Source organism: Molossus molossus, unplaced genomic scaffold (assembly GCF_014108415.1).
Source record: "Molossus molossus isolate mMolMol1 unplaced genomic scaffold, mMolMol1.p scaffold_m16_p_14, whole genome shotgun sequence".
Taxonomy (NCBI): Eukaryota; Metazoa; Chordata; class Mammalia; order Chiroptera; family Molossidae; genus Molossus; species Molossus molossus.
The window spans coordinates 58,591,424-58,614,720 of NW_023425349.1; the positions used below are offsets into that span (position 1 = coordinate 58,591,424).

Consider the following 23,297-nt stretch of genomic DNA (forward strand, 5'->3'; position numbering starts at 1 on the left):
AAGTACTTTGCTCAGGATCCTGGAAATACTATTATGTAAATGTAGTGAGTTCCTTGTAGATTACTTTTGACCACTCTTTAGTTATAGAGGTGCTTCTCCTTCTTCTGCATCAGATTAATTTTTTCTTGTTGCTCTTAATCCTCACCCGAGGTTATTTTTCCATTGAGTTTTAGACAGAGTGGAAGGGGAGGAAGGAGAGAGAGAAACATCAGTGTGAGAGAGACACATTGATTGGTTGCCTCCTGCACAACCCTGACCGGGGCCAGGGATCAAACCTGCAACCCAGCACGGGCCCTTGGCCAGGAATGAAACCTGTGATTCTTTGGTCTGTGGGCCAGTGCTCTAACCACTGAACCAAACCAGCAAGGGCCATCAAGAATTTTTATATTGGTGTAAGCAATGCTATTAGAAAGACAAATCCAGGAAAAAAACTGTAATTTGAAATGAACAGAGTATGACTTTCTTTCTTCTGTTATCTTTCTTTCATACAAATGAATGATGATATTTAAATATGTAGTAAGTGTACCCACCCCTTTTATTAGAATGTCCACATTTTTATTCCTGGAACCTGTGAGTCTGCTATGTGGCATGAAAAAAGGAGTTATGGAGCAGATGGCACTCAGGTTGCTAATCAGCTGACTATATGAGAGGGAGATTATATTGGTTACTTGGGTGTACCCAGTGCAATCACAAGGGTTCTTAAATGTGGAAGAGGGAGGCAGAAAATGAGGGCAGGGTGATGTGATGTGAGAAGTACTTGACTTGCTATTGTCAACTTTGGAGATGGAGGAGGAGGGCCTTGAGCCAAGACGTGTTGGCAGCCCTGAAAAGCTGGAGAGAGTGAAGAAATGGATTCTCCCGGAGAGCCTCCAAAAAGGAATGACCCTGCTGACACTTTGACTCTAGCCCAGTGCGACCCATTTTGGACTTCTGATCCATTGAACTGTATACATTTGTGTTGATTTAAGCCATTAGTTTGAGGTAATTTATTACTGCAACAATGGAGAACAAGTATAAGTATTTCAGTAGAAAGACAGTGTTTTGAAAGGGTGATTAGCCTTGGCCAGTTTGGCTCAGCGGTTAGAGCATCAGCCTGCGGTCCTGAGAGACCTGGGTTCGGTTTCCGCTAAGGGCACGTACCTTGGCTGCAGTTTGTCCCTGGTTTTGATTGGGTCATGTGGGTGGCAGCCACGCGATGTGTCCCTTTCACGTCGATGTTTCTTTCTCTCTCTCTCTCTGTTCCTCTCTCTCCCTCCCACTTTACCTGAACAAGAAATGGAAAAATGTCCTCGGATGAGGATAAAAAAATAAAATGAAAGGGTGGTTAATTTTCACTTATAACTGTTTGGCATTCCACTAGGTATGTATGTTGCATTTTCAGTGCCATCTCTCAAATTCAGGTGTCTTTCTCTGACTACCTTTTGCTCTTTCTAGCCTAGGCTCTCTAGTTCCTGAACTCCTGCTGTCCTTCATCTTCACTGTGACATAGATTCAGTAATGCTCCCAGCATTTCAGTCTCTCCCTCCTCTCTTCTCTTACTTTTATTTTTAGCTACCGCATTTCCTTGCATATACTTCCATCTGTCTTGCCACTTTTTGACTTTATCATTCTTTCTTGGCATAACTCAACTCTGGTAAATCCAACTATCTGTATTCTGTACCTGCACCCTTTTAGCTGAACATGACTATGGAGAAACACCCAATGTGCAGACTTCTCTTGCCTTTAATTTGTAACTGTAGATGAGTCCTCAGATGTGCTGGTAATTCATACTGCATTCCCATCATGCATTCACTCTATCACTCTCCTGGTTTCTGTTTCATACCTTCTATCATCTGAAACTTTCCTGTGTCCTCTCTCATCCTTGCCTTCACCTCATGAACTTACTTCATCTTTCACTGAGAAATGGGAAGCCATCAGTAGAGATCCACACGTTTCCACCTGCATCGTATCTATGGTATCTCTGCTCTTACCTAAGGTCATCCCCTCTCTTACACACAGGATCATAGTTCCAGTAACTCATCACTTTCTCTCCCACATCACCAACCGTGCCCTCTCTGCATGATTCTAATTATCATCTACACAAGTTGTTATTTCTTCTATCTTCAAATGAACAAACAAAAAACCCTCTTACTCTTTCTTCTCTATCAGCTCCCACCCAATTTCTTCACACCTCTGTGTATATTAAAACTCCTTATCTTGTCTTCATTCTCTCCAATTCTCCCCTACTTCTCTCTCAAACTTATTCCAGTTACAGGCTTTGCCCTGTGGTTCCTTAGAAACTTCTGTATCACCAGCACAATCAGTTGATCACTACTTCCTATTTGAATCACTGTCTTCACTTGGCTTCCAGGACCCCACACTCACCTGCTTTTCCTCCTCCTTTACCAGCCAGTCACTTCCTTTTGCTCCTCAGAGCTCAAATGTGAGCCTCTTCTCTACCCTAACCCATTAGGTAATCTCATCCCCTCTCATAGTTTTCATAACATCTAGTCCCTGGTGGCTTGTACCTTTCTCTGTCCAGCTCAGCTCCACTTCTCCATTGAGGTGCAGATCCATGTGGCCAACGTCCTGAGCGTTGTGTCCAGTGGGAAGCTCAAGTTCACCCTGTCTCAAACTGAATTCCAGACCTTCTTCTCCTGCAGACTTCCTAATTTCTAGACCTTCCAGCTGCTGAGGCCAAAAACTTTATAATTAGATATGCTTTCTTTTTCTCATACCCATATCTGTCTGACAATAAATTCTGTTTTATCTGCTTTTAAAGCAAACTAGAATCCTGGCCACTTCTTAATCACCTCTACTGATATTACCCAGGCCAGTCTACTCATTACCTCTTTCCTGGATTAAGGCAGAAACCTGCTACTTTCTCTTCTCACTTCTACCCTTGATCCGGTATCCTGTTATCAACATAGCAGTTGGAATGATCTAATTAACATGTAAGTCAGGTCACATTCTTCGGTGCTCAAGCTTTATAGTGGCTTTCCATCCCTGTCAGAGTAAAGTCATCACCTTTGTTCATGGCCCATGAGCCTTATCAGATATTCTTCCACTTACTTTCTGACCAGCACGATCTGCCAGCATCACCTTTCTCCCGGTAACTCCATAGCCCACTCCCATAGTACTTAATATCCTCTACCATCTAAATCTGATTTAGTTGCTGCTGTTGCAACCAGAATGTAAGTTCACTGAGGGCAGGGTCTTTGTCATTCACCACTGTTGCCCCGTGTCTAGAACATGGTGATTAACAAATATTTGTTGAAGGCATGTTTTAATTTATTACAAATTAGATGTGGGCATCTAAATGGGAGAACTCACTTGCTAGTATGAAATTCATTGAATTTCCATTCAGAAGATCACTGCAGGAAACCTGTCATTCGCTTTCCTAATCACTCAGAATTCATGCCGGCCCTGTCCTTATGTGAGATCCTGCCCTCTTGCCAACCCTGATAAATGAGCCACATCTTGGTTCTTCCATGTTTTGTTGATCAGCACTTTGTAAGTTAGTTTTCTGTTAATGTGATTAATTACTTTTTGTTTTCCCGGCTCAGACAGCCCTATTTTACGGTTTTGCATTTCTGTTATGAACATGTCAGATAAATAAGGGTATGAGGAGGTACTTTAGACTCATAATTTTTCTATAGCACTGAAAATTGGCTTTAGTGGCACTTACGGATGTGTCAGCTAAAATGAGTGCTTCTTAGGAGGCAGCTTGAGAATGTTGGTATTGGCATTTCTTTAACTGATGTTTTATAGAAGAGCCATTGGAACATGAATTCCCTCTACTACAAATAATGAACAACTGTGATAGCTGTATTATAACAATGTCCTTCTCACCATTGTTAATGTTGTGTCAGCACTTTGATTATAAACATTCTTTTTCATGGTTTAATAACTGAGCCATAACGAAATCATTCCCATGTTGTAAATTGGTATATACTAGCTGTTCATCTCAGTGATGACTTTTTATGAAACCAAAGTTTAAAAATACTTGGTATTACTAAAAGGTTTTATGTGCATGATATTAGGTGAGGGAAAGGGACCTACCTAAGCAGGCAAGGTACAATGTTCAGAATATGATCTGAATATATACTTTTTCATTCAGCTTTTAGCTGCCCTGGGGTGGGTAGGTGGGGATACAATAGAATGGATCTTTTAATGCTGCACTCAGGAGACAGGAATAACAGCAGCCTTTTAGAGTAATTATGCAATAACAGGCATTTCAGTATTTTGTTTTGTTTTAGGAAACATTGGTTGACTAACAGTATACTTAAATTTTTATAATAGCGAGTCATTTTATACTGGGTGTTACTGCTCCTGGAAAAGCATGCTCATTAAACATAAGATAAAACAAGGATGGCAGTGAGCACTGGCTGTTTAATTTTATTTATTTATTTTGTTCTGCAAGGCTGCCCAATTTTGTTATCTCCATAGGTTAGATTAGGGAGAAGTTTTAGTACTCTGAAAGACTCTGGAAGAAATCATAAGTGTCCTATTTAAAATTTACATTTAAGTAAAAAAAAAAGAAAAGAAAAAATAAGACAAACTTCCACAGTTATATTAATTTTAAATTATACATAATTTAATAGAAAAAAATTTAATTTCTTTGTATATCTGTGAGTTTTCTTTTATAATATAAGAGTGCTGGATATTGTTAGGGAAGTCCCTTATATGCAACACACTCAGATTCTCAAATCTCTCTCTTTTTTTTTTTGGTATGTGCCCCTAGTGGGAACGGAACCTGGGACTCTCTGGTCCGCAGGCCGACATTCCAACTGCTAAGCCAAACTGACCAGGGTTCAAATCTCATTTTTTACAGAAAACTGGTACTGTTTTGTCAGTTGACCTTTCAGAGCTTTTCTATGCATTTGAGGGATCCAAATGGTATCACAGTTAATTTAACATGCCTTATAGTGTTTTCATTTACCATTACATTGTATCATTCTTTGTAACTCAGTATTTATGGATTGACCATGTCTTTTTCATTACTATTTAAAATTTTAAGCTTCAATCTATTCTTATTGAAAAATTCACATATGACAAATAAAATCTAAGCAACTGATCATTCCAGTTCCTCCCAGAGGTAACTGTTTTCTCTATTGTAAACATAAATGAAAATTATAGTCATGGCTCAGTGCTCTTCTGCATAGATACAAATGTTTATCTAAGAAAGATTTCAAGAAATTGAATTGCTGAGTTATAATTTATGTGCATTTTAAAATTTTGATTGATAATGTCAAATGCCTCTCCAGAAGCACCATAACAACTCAATACCCCAAAACGATGTATTTTCTGATTTAAAATCTGAAGTTATCTATGCAGCTGTAAGAAAGAGAGTATTATGCTAAGGGAAATAAGCCGATCAGAGAAAGACAAATACCACATTTGTGGAATATAATGAACAAAATAAGCAGATGAACAAAATAGACCCAGAGACAGAAAGGAGTACGGTTCAGACTGACAAACCTCAGAGGAGGGGGGCAGGGGGGAGGGAGGAGATAAACCAAAGAACTTATATGCATGTATGTGTAACCAATGGACATAGACAACAATGCTGGGGGGAGGGGGGTGGGATCAGGAGGAGGAGGGGGGAAAAGAGAAACATCTATAACAAAAATTAATTTAAAAAAATCTGAAGTTATATGTCAGTGTTATGTTTTTTATTTTCTTTATTCTTGAAATTGAGTATCTTTTCATGTGTTTATTGGCAATGAGGAGTCCTTGAATCTTTTCGCCTATTTTTTATGAGTTTAGAAATATTTCCTAGATAATTGTCTCTGTTTTGTATTGAAAATCCTTTCTTGTTAATTATATAATATTCTTTAGAATTTAAAATTTTTGATATATTCAGAATTTATTAATTTTCCCAGTATGTATTTTATTTTATTTTATTTTATTTTATTTTATTTTATTTTATCCTCACTCGAGGATATTTTTCCATTTTTTGTACAGATAGAGTGGGAGAGAGAGAGAGGAAGGGAGAGAGAGAGAGAGAAACATCGACGTGAAGGGACACATCGAGTGGTCGCCACCCACACGACCAACCAGGGCCGGGGACAAACTGCAACTGAAGTACGTGCCCTTAGCGGGAACCGAACCCAGGTCTCTCCGTACAGCAGGTGGACGCTCTAACCGCTGAGCCAAACTGGCCAGGGCCCAGTATGTGTTTTGAATGTTCTATAAAGAAGTTGTATTTATCCTAAATTCATCAATATATTTGACTCCAACTTTATTGAATAATTTATAATTCTGTTAAGTTTTTGAAGTTAGGTTTGTAAATCAGTGGGAATTTATTTATTTATTTATTTATTTATTTATTTATTTATTTATTTATTTATATTTTTGAAATCCTTGCCCGAGGATATTTTTCCATTTATTTTCAGACATAGTGGGAGGAGGATTAAAGAGAGAGAGAGAGAGAGAGAGAGAGAGAGAAAGAGAAAGAAATATCGTTATGAAAGAAACATATCGACTGATTGCCTTCTGCATGACCCCGCCCAGGGCCTGGGACCAAACCACAACCGAAGTACGTGTGTCCTTGACTGGAACTGAGCCCATAATTCTTTGGTCTGCGTGCTGACACTCTAACCTCTGAGCCAAACTTTCTAGGACAATTGGAATTTATTTTTATGAGTCAGAGCATCTCTCTCTCTCTTTCTCTCTCTCTCTCTCTCTCACACACACACACACACACACACACAGACACACACACAGACTTCGTTCAGTAGAATTTATTATTGAAGAGTTTGTAGTATTGATTTTGCTTACTTATTCTGCTCTTTCTGTTTTCTAATTCTCTTAAACTAAGAATAGTCTGTTATTTAACACATCCTTTAAGTTCTTAATTTCAATTTTTTTTTTTGTTATAGAATTTTTTACAAAATCTGAGTACCTGTCATTTAGAGTATCTTACATTCCTAATACCCACATTTAATTACTAAGCATATTAAAATGCTTATTTTACATCTTGTGTCTGAGATCATGCATCTAATACTCCTGTCTGATTTTATGTTACTCATGGGGCTCATATTTTCTTGCATGTGTTTTCAGTTCTGATTGCAAGCTTATATTCTTCAAATGATATCTGGACATGTCTTGAGGCTTTTGTTATATAGGTGGATCCTGAAAATTATAATTTTTATTTTTAAATGATCACAATCTACCTTCCAATAAGATCATCCTTCTTCATGAACAGTATAACCTTACAGTAGTATAATTTAATTATCCTTCTCCCTTACTCCAGAGACACGAAACTTAGTCTCTCTCTGCCACCCCCTGAGTTTTTCTGGATATCCTTCAGAGCCTTCCAAGAAGGCTTGCACCACAAGCCCAGGCTGGCGACAGCCAGCTGACTCCTCCACAGGGTGTGAACTTGGCAGGGCAGGGCCATAGGGAGTCTGGAAGGTGAGGCTGATGCTGTATGGAGGGGAATGCTCAAACCGGGAAAGATGGCATCTATGAGTGATGGGGATGATGTGCTCAGCACAGGGCCATTGGCAGCTGTCCCTCCATCCCTCTTTCTGTATGAGATCAGTCTGCTCTGAGCTGTCATGTCTGTTCTGGAGCACTGGAGGAATGCTCGCAAATGAGATTTTGTGCCCTGGCTCTTTAAGAAAGCACCTGGTTTTCTACCAGGTCCCCCTCTCTCTCCCTGGCAGATAGAGTTCCCACAGATTTTTACAGCCAAATGTGATGTGGGTGCCTCTTTCTTGCTGAGACCCGTTGCTCCTTTGGACAGGGTCTTTGTAGCTGAAATATTCCTATGGATTCTCTATCACCATACATGAATGTGGGGCCAGCCGTTTTTGTATCTCCACGCTTCCTACCATTCTGGATGTGGTTTCTGTTCACTGGTCTTCATTTGGTTGTTCAAGTTGATTGTTTTATAATTTAGTTGTCATTTGCATTTGGTTGTGGGAGGAAGTGAGTGTACCTTCTACCTATTCCGTTGACATCTTGCATCCCCCACCATCTGTGTATCTTCTGTAGTGATGTGTCTGTCCAGAGCTTATGCCCATTTTTTAATTGGGTTGTTTGTTTTCTTATTAAAATATTTAAATATTTTAAAAAATATATATGTGTGTGTGTGTGTGTGTGTGTGTGTGTGTATGTGTATATATATATATATATGAATATTAGTTCTTTTTCGGATCTGTATTTTGAAAACACTTTCCCCGAGTCTGTGGCTTATGTTAAATTTAGTTAGAAGATTGACATCCACAAAAATGCCCTCCTCTCCCCTCTCTCCTGCTCCCTCTGTGATCAGAGGCTTTCTCTCTTCCTTCAGGGAGAGCCTCACCTCAAAGACCTATGTTCTCTACTTGAGGGGCTTCATTTCTGGGCAGACGAGAGACATGTAGCTGTCCATGGCCTCACCTGGCAGCGTCAGAACACCTGGCCTCCACCTGACCTGACTTGGATGAGATGAGGGCTCTCTCCCTCGTCCCCACTGAGCAGAGCGCCCCTCACAGAAGCTGGATGTGCTGGGTGTGTGGGCTGGGTCTGGTGCAGGGCTGGGGCAGAGGACACTGCTGGAGGACCTCTGTGCTTTGGGTGCTGTGGCCTGTCCCACGGCCATGATCCTGATGCTCTGACCTTCTGGCATCTTCTGTGAGGCCCCTTGTAAGGTCCCTTCTGCTCACACTAGCTTAAGTGGGTCCTGCTGTTGCAACTGAGAACTTCACCTGGACAGAGCACATTCATGGTGATCATTGTGACTGGCTGAGCATCCCTACATCTGCTTTCCTGACAGAGAGGAAGAGGCCCTGCACTTGGAGGGAGAGGGAGTGGGTGAGAATGTGCAGGTCAGCATTCTCCAGTGTCCTGGATGGCAGGGCCAGGCTGCTCAGCTCAGTTGAGTTATGGAGCAGGGTGGGGCTGGTGTGGGCTAGGGGCAGAGGTTGGGGGACGGGACATGGAGCAGGGCACAGCAGGATGGGTGGGACCTTCCAACTGAGCATGTCACTCCTGGGTACCTTCATCTCCTCCACTCCTAGTCCCTCCTTTTCCCTGGCTCCCTGAGGTCTCAGCCCCAGGTCTCAGCACCCCTGCTTTCCCTAATAAGGCTCAAAGTGGACTCGGTGACCTCATATGTAGGGAAGTGCCCCCCAAAACCTTAAAATTGTGTTATATTATATTCAACTGTGAATCTCCACTTCTAGAGACCTGTCCTAAATAAAGATGTTTTCTGTAGCACGATGATGGGAGTGAAAAATTGGAAATGGCTCATGTTCCAGAGCAGAAGCCTTGGACATTCTGATGTGGGGACACAGAAAATGCCAAGGAAGAGGAGGACTGACTGGCACTGTCCACTCCTAGAAAAATGAGGTTCCTGAAGGGCACACGACCAGAATCCTTATAGCCCAACACCCACAAATGCACACACACACGGGTGCGCACATGCATACATGCACAGGCACCCACACATGCATGCATGGGCATGGAACACAGGTGCACACACGTGCACATGCTGACAACGTGCACACACCGGGAAAGGACTGGATCGGAGAGCACCCTGGGTCAGAGCTCTCCTCCCTGGAAGGACTTTGTTCTTTACCTGATTCTGAATTACTTTATTTATTTATTTATTTATTTATTTATTTATTTATATTATTTTTATCCTCACCCGAGGACATTTTTCCATTTTTTGTTTAGATAGAATGTGAGGGAGAGAGAGGAAGAGAGAGAAAGAGAGAAACATTGACGTGAAAGGGACACATAGAGTGGCCACCTCCTGCATGACCCATCCAGGGCCAGGGACAAACTGCAACTGAGGTATGTGCCCTTAGCAGGAACTGAACCCAGGTCTCTCTGGACTGCAGGCCACGCTCTAACTGCAGAGCAAAACCAGCCAGGACAATTCTGAATTACTTTAGAATTCTTTACTGTACTATAATAAATCTTTATTTTTTTTCTCTAAATGATGTTAAAATAAAAACTAAATAATATACTTGACTGCATAGATGAGTGATCAATGGATAACACTGAACATATGACTTTAATATTTTCAGAACTAACAAGGTCATGCATGCATTGTAAAAAACTTAGACATCACGTCAAAGAGAAGATAAGAGATTTGCAAGTCCCGCAGAGAGGTGACCATCATGAGTGCGTGGTGGATATCTCTCAGGCTCTGCCTCTCTCATTCTATTTGTCTGTCACAGGCAGACTCATTTTCACATATGTGTGTCTGCCTTTGAAATGACATGTATGTGTTATTAGAACAGCTGGGATCCTGGATGCATTCATTTGGTCAAGTGTCTCACATGAGAAGACCCCTGAGGTCTTTATTCTGTTGGGTCCCCTCCACCCGATTTAGAATCTGCTCAGCTTCCCTCATCCACGTGGAGCAGGATTGGTGGATCCCATCCCCTCTCCAGGGACATTAATGGTTTATCCAATTCCAGGCTATTTCTTCAGTGCTCTCTGATGGGTAGTCTCAAAAATACATCTTGGAAAATTGTGCAAGACTTTCTGTGGGGTAACCTCCTAGTTTGGGTTCTACCAGGCACAGGTGTGCACCCGTGGAACTTTGACAGGTCCTGACATTGTTCTCCCAGAGGAGGGGCCTTTTCCTAATCAATGTGAATTACACTGTGGAAAAATGAAAGCTAAAACAGAAAAAAGAAAATGATAAAAGCAAAAACCCTCCAAAACACCCAAAGAAGAAAAATAAATAAAAAACCGAGTCATGCCATGGAGAAAAGCAAAACGTAACAATGAAAGTGAATAAAAGAAAGAGGTCAAAGAAGGGGTGTGAAACAAATTCTACGTGTGGGAGAGGGCTAGCCATCCTAGCCAGCGGCTCTAGAGCTGGCCTGACGCATTTTCCACAGGCAGCTTCTCCTCTGTGACAGGAACCAGGGCAGGTTTGGGGGAGGGTCCTTCAGGCAGGGGTGGTGGGGTCTCAGCCAGGTCAGGAGATGCTGCACAGGCTGGTCCCCACTCCAGAGTTGCAGCTGGAGTCTTGCTGCTGGAGGGGGCACAACTGCTAGAAGTGGACACCACTCCCCATCTGCCCCTGCATCGGGTTTCTCTAGGTGGACAACAGGTGTTCAAGCAGGAGCCCGTGCTGCCTCCTGGGCTGGTGCTGGAGTTGAGAGAGAGAGAAGGTCACCCACGTGCCTGCATTTCCATGTGACCCCCAAAGACAGAACACAGCCACAGCACAGGACCCACCACAGGATGTCCTCCCCACCCCATCAGCAGTCCAGCAGATGGGTGGTCTGAGACCGGTCTTTGCTCCTGGCCATCCTCTAGGGGTGCTCCCTGTGTGTCTGACACTGACCCCTCCTCATAACCTCGCATGCACCTCCACCACCTTTGGGTTCAAGGTAATCTGGCCAGTTCTTTTAAGAGAGGCACTGTGCTCAGGTTGGAGGTGTTGAGCCTGGGATACTTTGGGGTTGGAATCCTGTGAAGTCTGGGCGGCTTTGGGAGAGTAGTCCCTCTCCAGCTATCCTTGAGCCTGGCTCCCCAGACACCCAAGTGACCACACTCACTTTGGGCCTGCTCTGGCTGTTGGTGGTGTGGCTCACTGGCCCCTCAATGATAGAGATGGGGCGAGGGTCTTCGTCAATCAGCCACTGCTTCTCCATGTCCTGAATTGAGCTCTGTAATGACAGTGACCGGCAGCTGGTACAGAGACTTCAAGCCCTGCCCAGCTCTAGTGGCTGCTGCTTCTGCCCACTGGACTCTTTGTTCCCTGACAGGCCCAGCTCTGTGTCTGCAAATACTTCCACCCAGGAGATGCAACTTGAGGGCTTGGGATAAACCTTGGGCAGAGGGCACCACCCACATTCCATGTCTACCCAATCAGTGTTGACCTGGGGTGTGAACATGACAGACCCACCAGACTTTTGACCCCTCCTCAGCCTGTTTCTCCTCAGGGCAGGCCCTCCCCACATGAATCCTCTTACACACACACACACACACACACACACACACACACACACACACACAGTGAGGGACATAAGGCTGGTCAGATGGGATCAGAGAGGTGGCTTGGTTTGAAAAAACCACCCTGGGCCTCCCTGAGTTATCTCTGGGTTCATCTATGAAAGGGCCACAGACGTCTGGGCTGAGTCTGTACCCAGTGCCTGCAGCGGAACATACTCTTACCACTGACACTTTTGAAGCCATAGCCTCAAGACATGGGCAAACAGCAGGAGAACATGGTGTGCTCTCCAATGTCTCTATCCAAGTGAGCTGGGTAGGGGCTGTTATAGAATGTGGCTGCCTGGTTACCAGGATTCCAAGTTCTGTTGGGCTCTATTATAAGGAAGTGAGGTTACTGCCTGAGTTCCCTACCCTGAGCATCTCCGACAAGAATAGCGAGTGACCACTTCCTTATAAGAACAGTAATCTCACTACACCAAGCAGTGACCTCCCCTCCTGATGTTATATTTTTCATTTCTACCATTCTTAATTTGTTGTCTAAATAGTTTTTATGACTTTGCTAAAGATTTTCTATCTCTTTATATAGGTTGTCTATCTTTTTCATTATGTCCTTTAGCATTTTGAACATATAAGAATGAACCGAGATATAAGGGAAAGTAACAATCTATTCAATTTATGTACAATTGCTGTCCAAGAAGGAGAGAAAAGAGAGAATGGGCGAGAAGAAATATTTGACACAGACAATAGTGCAGTGAAGGCTGGAGGGGGAGGGAGTGGAGAGGAGGGGGCCAATGGGAGAAAAATGGGACATCTGTAATACTTTCAACAATAAAGTTAAATTTAAAAAAAGAGAGAGAGAATGGTTCAGAACATGCCAGAACTGATAAAATACATCAACCCACAAATTCAAGATGCCTAGCAAACCTCAAATGTAGATAAATGCAAAGGAAACTCGCCAAAATATGGAGCAGTAATAATTCTCCATCTGATAAGTCTAATATCTTGTTCATGTTTGCATCAGATTTTATTATTTCCTTTTTTGATTATAAATCACGTCTTGCTTTTTAGAGTATCTTGTATTTGTGTGTGTGTTTGCTGGACATTTTATCTGTAGCAAATGAAATTAATATTACTGTTTCTAGTAAAGGCTCACCTCTTCTATCAGATACGTAGCGTAGGAGTGAAGTCAGTCTGATTTGTATTTGATCTGCGTCAGCTTTGTTGCAGCTCTAGTTTGATTCCATCTACTCTGGTTTCAGATGTTTTGAGGGTGGGGTTAGGGCTTTCCATTTAGCAGCGTCTGTTCTCTGAGCCCTGTGGAGATTCCAGCGTCTGTCTGCTTTTCACAGCCGAGTTGCAGCTTCTAGAACCATGGAAGACCTGTCCTTGTTTTAGAGCCTGGCTGCTTGGATTTTGGGTTCCGGGGGAGTTTTCCTCTTTCCCCAGTTCTGTTTCTTAATTTTTGTACCCCAAGAGAATTATTATTGACAGATCCATATTTTGTTCCCTGCGTTAACCAAAGAAGAGGTTCAGGCTGTAATAAAGAACATGAAGCATTTATTTGACCAAAAAGGTTACAACCTGGGAGTTGCAGATTCAAGTAGCTGACCTAAACTATGCTCCAAAGAGAACAAAGGAAGGCAGAATTTTATAGAGGTGAAATTTACAAGTGTGGTTCCAATTTTGGTCCTCCATGCAAATAAGGGTTCTGGCAAAGTTAACAGGGATTGGTTAGCTCCAGTGTAATTAAGTACCCACAGGTCTTCTCCCTTCTCAGTTGTGAGCTTTCTAGGGCAGGCACTGTCTTTCATTTATTTGGCACTTTACTTTGGTATCTTGTGCTTTGCCTTGTACCTGGAGGCGGGGGATCCTGGGGAAAAAGAGCCTGGACATGTGGTCAGGCAGAGCTGAACTTGAATCCCAATTGCTACCTTTGCTGGTTGGTTAGGGCTTGGAAAACTGTAGCCTATGGGTCAAATCCAGTTCACTGACTATTTTTGTAAATAACATTATTATTGAAATACAATCCCACCCATTTGTTTACATATTTTCCTACAATGGCAGAGTTGATTATTTGCAACCACTCTAGTTGTGTAAAGCCTAAGTTAGTAAATATCTGGCCATCTACAAAAAAAGTTTGATGAGCCCTAGATTGGATGATTTTAGGCACATTACTTAATCTCTTGAATCTTAGTTTCCTCATCTGTGAAGTGAGATATTAATTGCTTAATAAGTTCATGTTAAGGAAAGGAGGTCAAGTATATGATGATTGTTGCATGGAATGAATTAGACCTTTAATATAGTCTCTATTTTAATAGAAACATTTTTATTATTAATAACCAATTTAATGAATCAGTTGTCCTGAATCAATTCTTATTCAGTTCTTTCACTGAATTTTAAAGATGAGCAATAAACTGGTACAATTAGAATATTTGGTAGGTGCCAACCTTTACGTGTATCAGACATTGTACAGATTATTGAGAAAACTCAGGCTGTTTTTCAGGTAAGGGTTAACCTATTAAGTTTTGGAATTATCAATTTTGTTCTCTGACAATAAAGTACTATTTAAACAATAAAAGGAAAGGTTTTAAATTGTTCTATCTGATACTGCCTTCTACTGGGCTATGAGCATAGGCAATTACTTTAAATTTATTTACAAATGAATGAGTTGACAGGTTGACATCTTTGTGTTTTCTACCAGATCAGCTAGTTTGACCCATATGAGGGATGGTGATTTAAAAAAAAAAAAAGACATTAACTGGACAAGACTTTTTTCTTTTTTACTTTTTATTGAGTGAATTGAACAGAAACCATGATATAATATATCATGTAAATCATATAAATATCCTTACCTTGCCATGAGTGTTTTTAGTTTGTTTTAGAATATTACAAATTTATTTTAACAAATACCAGTCAGAATTTGGGGAAACTGTGACATTTTGTCTAATATTTAAGTGCAAAATTTAAAGTCCAGAAATATTTTACATTTTAAATGGTGAGGCTGTTACAGAAACCAAAGAGAACAAGAAATCAACCCAAAATCCATCTTCCGTGAATCAGAATCACATCATCTAGAAGAGACTATGGATATGTGAACAGACAGGAACCTGGTGAAATGCAGAAAACAAGCAAGACTTGCAAAGATTTGGGCCATGGGGATGTGTGTGTGCTGCCACCAGCAGTGGGTCTGCACTGTGATCCCCACACAGCTGCCCATGATTTTTTTTGTACATTACTAAGACATATGGTTTCTTAAGTAAATCATGGCAAAATAACTGCATATCAAATCATTGTTTCTGAACTCCATGTTAAGGCATTGGAGCCTTGAGCTCCCCCATTCCTGTGTCCTAGTGTGTGAACATGGTCTTTGCAATTTTTTTTATCTTTTGATAATTTTCAAAGTTTCTTGTCTGCCTTATTTTGCCATATTTTCTCATTTATTTAACAAGTTTACATGGAAGGCATACTCTTTATTGGGTATCATAATAGAGAAAGAGTAACCTGACACACTGTCACGGCACTCATTGAGCTTATATTATAGTCAGGACAGCAGAAAGAATTCAACAAATAGTTAATGAGTAACGAGGGAGAATTAACTGAGCCAGGGATTAGGAGAGCCTTCTCTGAGAAATCAGCACTTAGGTTGAGATGTCAAGGATTTGTTCAATTTAATTAATGAAAAATGGAGCACAATGTGTCTAATTTGTTTGGAGGCAGTGTGAACCTCATCAGAAGTTCTTGGGTGTCTAAGCATGGGGAGTAGTACAAAGTGAGGGGGGACAAGGTTAAGACCTGATTATTCTGGCCCTTCTAGCCTCCATGAAGTGCTGAGAAGCATTAGAACCCACTGTAGTTGGTTCCACATTGACTCTGGGGCAGCTGTTGTAGTAGGTTAGGTCTGGTGAAGGATGCTGGTGATATCAACTAAGATGGCAGCAGTGATAATGGAGAGAGGGGTGGATTTGGAGGTGTGATTGACAGAGCTTGATTGATTGGATCTAAGATGAGAAGAAAATGATGTCTTCTAGCTTGAACTAGAATGGATGGTTGATGTAACAGTTGATACCACTGTTAGGAACAGTGCGAGTGTACTGGCTTGGAAAGAAGACGTGAGTTCAGGTTTATACATGTGTTTTATGTGTTTGAGATGCCATTGGAGCTGCCAGTCGGACATCTCAGGAGATATGTGTTTGAGTCATTGGCCTTTTGAGAAGCAAGGGTTTATCAGATGCCCAGGAAGCCTATTTGGATAGAAAATTGAATAGGACCTATGACAGAAATTATAGTGTCTAAGGAGCATGAAAAGATGCCTGTTGAAGGAAGCCGAGATCAACTAGAGATGGAGGACAATGAGGAGAGTGTTGGGCCATAGAAACCACAGGGAAAAGCTGTTTCAGACATGATCAACAATGTTGTATGCTGCTGAGAGGTCAGGCAAACCAAGGACTTGGAATTATCTGTTAGATTTTGTGACATGGAGGTTACTGGTGATCCTAGAAAGAACGAGGTTCATATTGTGGTAGGTGGGAGTCTTCTCTACTGCACTTAAAATCTTCAGTCTACATATTCTACATTAGGGGACTTTTCCTCCTGTTGTAGTAGTGCTATCAACATGTGTACCTTTTATGGTCCTAATCAGGTGCTTTAAAGCAGCTTCCGTGCTGCTTTGCTGTTATTTAACTCTGCTGATTGTCCCTTTAGGCATCTTCTCACTAGTAGTTTCATTAATCAGACGTCTAATTCTCTTAGTGCCTGAGCTCCTCACAGTCCACAACTCTCCTTTGCTGCTTTCCCACTTGGTTGCTGATATCTTTTTATATATAGTTTTGACCTCGTGTTTTGTTTTCATTTTCACCCCCCCCCCCTTAGAAAGTGTCTTAAATTACTGAAAAAATATTTAAAATTAGTAATGTTATATGAAATTATTATTGAATAATTTGGATATTATTAAGTAACTTGAATTACTGCAATTCTCATTTTTAGTATTTGGATTTTGAGATATTCCTTTCACTGTGTGCTGCATCAAAACAAGTTATTTTGAAGGCTTTGTGATGTTGATAGAGAAATTCTCCATTGAGTTCTCATCTTGAGCTGGGTTTATTATGGATTCAAATGTATATACACAAAGCAGTTTTTGCTACTCTGAGTCATTGATAATGACCCAGGAAATTTTAAATAGATGTGCAGAGATGTTCTAGACACACAAAACCATTGAATGTCTCTGGTTGTTTGCTTTTTTTGCTGTCTATTAAGAGTTATATAGACATATTGATTCTCTTCAGTTGTTTGTTATTGTTTTCCTCAGAAAAATAAAAGCTATGGAGTCTGACACTCCATTATTAATAGTTGATGCATTAGAGAGTCCTTGTGAAGCTAGGCAAATCTCTCAAAATTACGTACGGGAGATCACCTTGGAGAACAGATAAGAAATTTTATATATACAGCTTAGAGGGAACAACAACAAAAAAACACAAAATAGCCTGCAACTATTTTTTAAATTGAATTTTGGTGACATTGAAAACCATACAGATTTCAAGTATACAACTCAATAAAACATCATCTGCACACTTCATCGTGGGCTCATCTCCCAAAGCCTATAACTATTTTTAAAAATTCTATTAATGCAATAAATTGGGAGGGCAAACTTGAAGTTGAACATTTAAAAAGTTACTTAAATTTTTAATAAAACATTCTAGGTCAACAAAATGCATTGCATTGCTTTTTGACCCTATTTTCTTTCTCATGGATCCTTTATCTAGGATTATAGTGAGAAATGATGAGTAAAGTCTGTATTTGTATTAAAGGGAATCATCTTGAAGTGAAAAAGTCCTTGTCAATCTAAGACACATAAAAGTGCCAAAAATATAAACTTATGTGGGGAGGATAAAGGAAAACTTTTATGGCACTGTCCTCTGGGGCTGGATAGCCTGGGTTTATCAGAACAATCTTCTAATACCATTTGCCCACAGAAAGACCCAAATGATAATTTTATGATCTCTAGTTGACTCAGCTTCCTTTAGCAGACATCTCTTTCACACGTTTTAAACACTATAATTTCTGTCGTAGGCCCTGTTCATTACTCTACCATTACTCTATCTTTTACAAAGTGCTTCCTGCTTCTCCTTATGTTGGAATGAAGTATGCCAGTTCTCTGTTTTTGTAGCCATCGTGACATGAGTGGATTCCCAGATCACAAGTGAACCAAGTCGTAGTATCTGTTCTAGAATCGTAGTTCATACCTCTCCAGGTACCAAGTTCCCTATACCACAGCTTTCCTCCACAGATGGCCTTGTGCGTGATGCCAGGATAGTGGCGGTTTCCTCTAGGAGATATTGTACTGAGAACATTTTTGGGTATATACCCTCACCTTCCTACCTCTCTTTTTCTCTTCCCTTTTTGAACAGTTCAGAGATAGGCCTTCATAACATTCCTGATGGTTTTAATTTTAAAATAAAACATTAGAATTTATGGGAATATTTTGTTAAATAGTAAGGACTTTTATTATATAGGTTTGATAATTGTATGTGTGTGTGTTTTTTTTCTCCCCTAGGAGTGCTGTCTCTGCAATTTGAGAGGGGGTGCTCTTAAGGAAACTAAGGACGATAAGTAAGTAGTATGCTCGTGTTGAATTTCGTTTTCTCCTGTCTAGAATGGTTGAGCCTTGGGTGGCAGTTCACTTTACCTGTTATTATTGAACACATTGTTCCAAGGCTTGTGCTGTCCAGAGCTGAGGTTGGGCTTGTGTGCAGAGATCATTACTGACCCCACATTCCCTCTGCTGGACAAAGGTATTCTAAGTCTTGCTTCTGTTCTATACCTTTGATACCATGAAGAGTAACACCTTTTTACTAACAGAGTCTTTTAAATGAAGGCAGCCCATATCATTCTAGGTGCCACTGGAATTCTGGCATTTACTAGGATGGATTCTTTTAGTTTATTAAAAACAGTATGCCTGAAAACAGTGAAATCTGTTATCTTTAGATAAATAAAATCAATCATGGTCATAACATTAAAGCAAAACCATTTATTTTTAACACCAGCAAATTAACAAGAAATTGTGTGTACTACAATAGAAACACAGAGAGAAACATCAATTTTAAGATTTAAAGGGGACAATTGGAGAATATGAAGAGTTTTTAAAGGAAGTTGTAAGTGAACATAAAAGAAAGGTAATCTGGTTTCTATGGCATTTGTTGAAATGTATTTTTGTGTGAATTTATTTTTGTGACCTGAATTTAATATTTAAAATGGGGCCAAAGCATTTGTAGGATCCTTTGGAAATAGAAACACGTAGGCATGGTTGAGGCAGAGGTTTTAAGCTGGCACTTGAGGGCCAGGTTTAGCCCCAAGATCTGTTTTATTTGACTGATACACATTTTATACATTTGATCCAAATTTTAAAAGTTAAGAGATTTTAACGTTATAATCCAGTCTTTGAAAAATGATTGTGCATCTCTATATGGCAATAGCAAGTTGGGATGAGAATCTGCCCTAAATATACATGTGCTCCTCAGGTTACCGTGATTTAACCTACATACTAGTTGTTTACATCCTGCGTGGTCCCACCAGCCCTGGACTTGGGACCCCGGGTTTAACGTAACGATGGAGTCTGCATACTTATGTGCATGTGCACATGTTTCTGATTGCTTATTAGGAAGAGTAAAGTTTAGTCTAAGAAACTGCCATTTTGCTTAATTTTGGATCTTCATCTTTCACCATTAGTGTGATTGGCACTGTTAAGAAGTATTGACTAGTTCTAGGATGTTGAACAGCTATGCATACTGTGAGACAGCTTAGCTGGCTCCTGTAAAGACAGAGGTGATAAGAACTTCTCTTCCTACTCGTGAGCTAGGACAAAAAGGAACAGTGTTTGCTATAGAATTATAGAATGTATGTAGATATGAAAGAATGTCTTGATGGGGTTGACACTCACCCTCTCTTCCTGTGATCTTCAAAGGCAGGATGGAATCTTGTGTTGTTAGAGTGAAATAAATATGCTTTGATTTAAAAATAGGTTGGTGGATTTGATAATTCTTTCAAGATCTTTTTAAACCTCAAGAATCTTTTTGTTTGGGGCACAATATTTGTGAAAAACTAAATGGTGTTAGTGGGGACATTGTTATTTTTTCTGGAGTAATTAAAAATTTGAAAGGAGATACTAATTTTTAAGTAGGAAACAAGGGAGCAAGCTAAATGTCATTTCTTCTTATCTCTAAGTTCCTTTGATTGTAGTAGGATTACAATGAGAAACAATTTAATTAAAGACTTAATCAGTAGTAGTTCTTTTGGAAAACTTGCTATTTGTTCTGATTTGCTTTTATGGCATTTGTATTACGTAAAAAGATTATGTGCTATGCCCAGTTCATAACTTTTATTATTTGAATTAATCTTCTACCACATATTAATTAGCTAAAGTATATTAAATACCTGTATATTTTAGCACCAAATGAAACAGCAAGCCTTTCAGTACTCGCAGGTCAAGCATAGAAAATTATACATATATTGATGGGATTGAGTCTTCGGTCTTCACCTCTTTTTTTCATGTCACAGTGGTGGGCAGGTGTGCTACTGAATCCGTCCAGGTATTATCTAATAGATTTAAAATTCAGAGTTGTCTGTTTGGGATGGATTCATGCTTTTGGCTTTCATCTTATCTGTGTGTTTTTCCTCTGTGAGAATTGCATCGCCTGGTTGAAGCACGAGGTATATAAGTTTAGGGAACTTTTGTTTATGTTTAATGTCTCCTTTTCTGTAGGTGGGCCCATGTCATGTGCGCCGTCGCGGTCCCAGAAGTTCGATTCACTAATGTCCCAGAAAGGACACAGATAGATGTAGGCAGAATACCTTTACAGAGATTAAAATTGGTGAGTGGCAAAGCTTATTTTTTACCTCATAAATTAGTATTAATTTCAAATTCTGAATATTTTTTATTAATACACACATTCCCAAGGTGATTTTTCTCTTAATTTCATTTTATTGTTCTACCTTTTCTTTCCTTTAGCCTAAATTTACTTATCTGTACATACTCCTCTCCTGTCATATTATAATATGCTTATAACCTTCCTCAAATTCAGTTTAAAATAAGGCAAAGGAATACTACATTTTCTGGATCATTGTGAATTTTCAAACTATAGGTTATCTGGTGAGGTTCGTTTGTAACAGATCTGAGCTATCTATTTCTGTTTAAATTGTTTAGTTTTCCTGTCTCTGTCTTGCCTCTCTTTGGTTGGTCTTGACTTACCAAATGCATCTAACCTGATTTCATCATCTCTTCACCAAGAAGAGACATGCAGAGAAGAAATACAAAGACTTTTACTATCACCTAGGGATTTTCTCACTTACAAGTAAGATACAAGTCATTTAATTTGCCAAACTCTCTGACTGATTATCTTCTGACCTGTTCTGAAACTTTCATAAAAATCTTTCCAGTGGTTCTCTTTGTCCAGGGTATTTTTTTTTTTTTATTGTAAAGATAGGACTTTAATGTCCTTAACATTGAAGTAACCTTGGAGTTCTGTTAAATTGTGAGCCAAAAGAGTATTAGGTTAGGCCCTTATAGTTCATATTTAATGAGAATTTTTCCTGAAGTTAAATTGCATGACCTTAAAATACTAGAGTGTATTTTACACATGGACTTAACATCCTAGAATGTCTTCAGTTCTTGTTATTTTTAACTTGAGGTCCTTCCACTATAGAATGTGTCAGGCACTGTAGCCGTAACATTCTGCCTGACTGTTAACTTGTGTTGTTACCAGTCTTTTCCCAAGCGGGGAACTGAGCGAACTATCTCTGGACCTCTGTCTCCAGTTCTTAGAATCTAATCTATTGTCTTTTTTCCTCAGAGAAGGAAAGTGAACAGTATTACTTTCATTGTAGCTCTGTCAAAGATTTCACATTGCTAGAAAACAGCTGATGACTATCGAGCTGATGACTGCTTAGCAAATGTGAGTGGTTAACTAGGATGCTCAGTATGTGGCGATGGAAGTTTTGTGAATGAGATGGATATGAATAGATCATTTGAAAGTCCCTTTCAAGTTCAATTCTTTGGCTCCTGGACTTCCATAGGAAAGCTTGAAATCATATACCTTGGCCACCAATTTAAAGAAACACCAATAAGAAATAAACGATAGCCCTGGCCGGTTGCTCAGTGGTTAGAGCATCGGCCTGTGGTCCCGAGAGACCCTGGTTCGGTTCCCGCTAAGGTGGGCACGTACCTCGGTTGCAGTTTGTCCCTGGCCCTGGTTGGTCGTGCGGGTGGCAGCCACTCGATGTGTCCCTTTCACATCGATGTCTGTCTCTCCCTCCCTCCCTCCCTCCCTCCCTCCCTCCCTCCCTCCCTCCCTCCCACTGTACCTGAACAACAACAACAACAACAACAAAAATGGAAAAAATGTCCTCGGGTGAGGATAAAAATAAATAAATAAATACACATTTGAAACATTTGCTATCAGGCAGCATATTTAATACATGTTAAGTTCGCGTGTCAAAGATTTTTTAGTATTTAATATGACAATACCAACAAATATTTTACATTTTGATTTTTTTATTTATAAGTACTATGTATTTTCAAAAATTCAAACACTGCATTGAAAGATGACATCCGTTACCCAGGTCAGTGCCCCTCAGAATGAGTGGTCACTGTTCTTGGTGCTGGGCCTTTATCCTGGCTACTGTGGCCCATGGTGTTTCCTGATGAGGTGTTGCTGTCCGCACCAGTCCCGGAGGGGCGTTATGGAGACGGCAGGGAGGGCAGCACGGGCATGTGGGTGCCACTGGAAGCTGGGCCTGGACGTCTGGCATGTGGTGATGCACGGGAAAGGGGCAGCACTCCAGCTTCTTCCCGGTGCTGCGCCTCACCGCGACTGCGTGCGCCTCACATTCCTCATGAAATACTCCCCACCCTTAAACAGTTGGTTCCTTTACAAGAGTATGCCTTGGGTGAATTTAAGATCACCTAAAGTCTATTATTGAGCTGATCATACAGATGTCCATGACACTATTTGGGTGAAAATAGCAGGCGATATATCAGACTTTTTTCCTGTTTCTAGTGTAATTTTATATGCAGAGAGAATTTCTTAATATATTAGCAAAATGGTCAAAGTGGTTACCTTAAATGGGAAAGTTCAAGGAGAAACTTCATTTTGTGGGGGAAAAAAAATCACTCAGAAGTGTCATAATTATTTGCAAGGGGGCAGTGGCCGGAAGTCTGGATAATTTTTTTTACCAGGGATCCTCACCACAGCCCGTCACCCTGGTGAACCTGCCCCAGTGCTGTCGGGGCCCTGGTCTTACGCAGTGTCCTGTGGGGATCAGACTCAGATAGGCTGGCTTTGAATAACACAATTTACAATGACCACTTGTGTGTGGGGTGGAGTGCACCTTTTCAGAGAATAGGATGCTCTGCC

General features: G+C 40.5%; 1 protein-coding gene across 10 annotated transcripts in view; it reads left to right on the top strand.

Moving 5' to 3' along the window:
* KDM4C (lysine demethylase 4C) overlaps nucleotides 1–23,297 on the top strand; it is a 444,842-nt gene that overhangs the window by 274,403 nt on the left and 147,142 nt on the right. For 8 of the 10 annotated variants that reach the window (XR_004959513.1, XM_036261620.1, XM_036261622.1 and 5 more), the window contains 2 exons: nucleotides 18,443–18,498; nucleotides 20,648–20,756. Coding sequence is in view for 8 of the 10 variants with exons in the window: in XM_036261620.1 (XP_036117513.1) it covers nucleotides 18,443–18,498; nucleotides 20,648–20,756 (165 nt within the window). In the remaining 2 variants the exon portion in view is untranslated. Of the gene's footprint in view, nucleotides 1–18,442; nucleotides 18,499–18,932; nucleotides 19,062–20,647; nucleotides 20,757–23,297 lie in introns of those variants that run through there. The other 2 variants (XR_004959514.1, XM_036261625.1) reach the window with 2 other exon arrangements.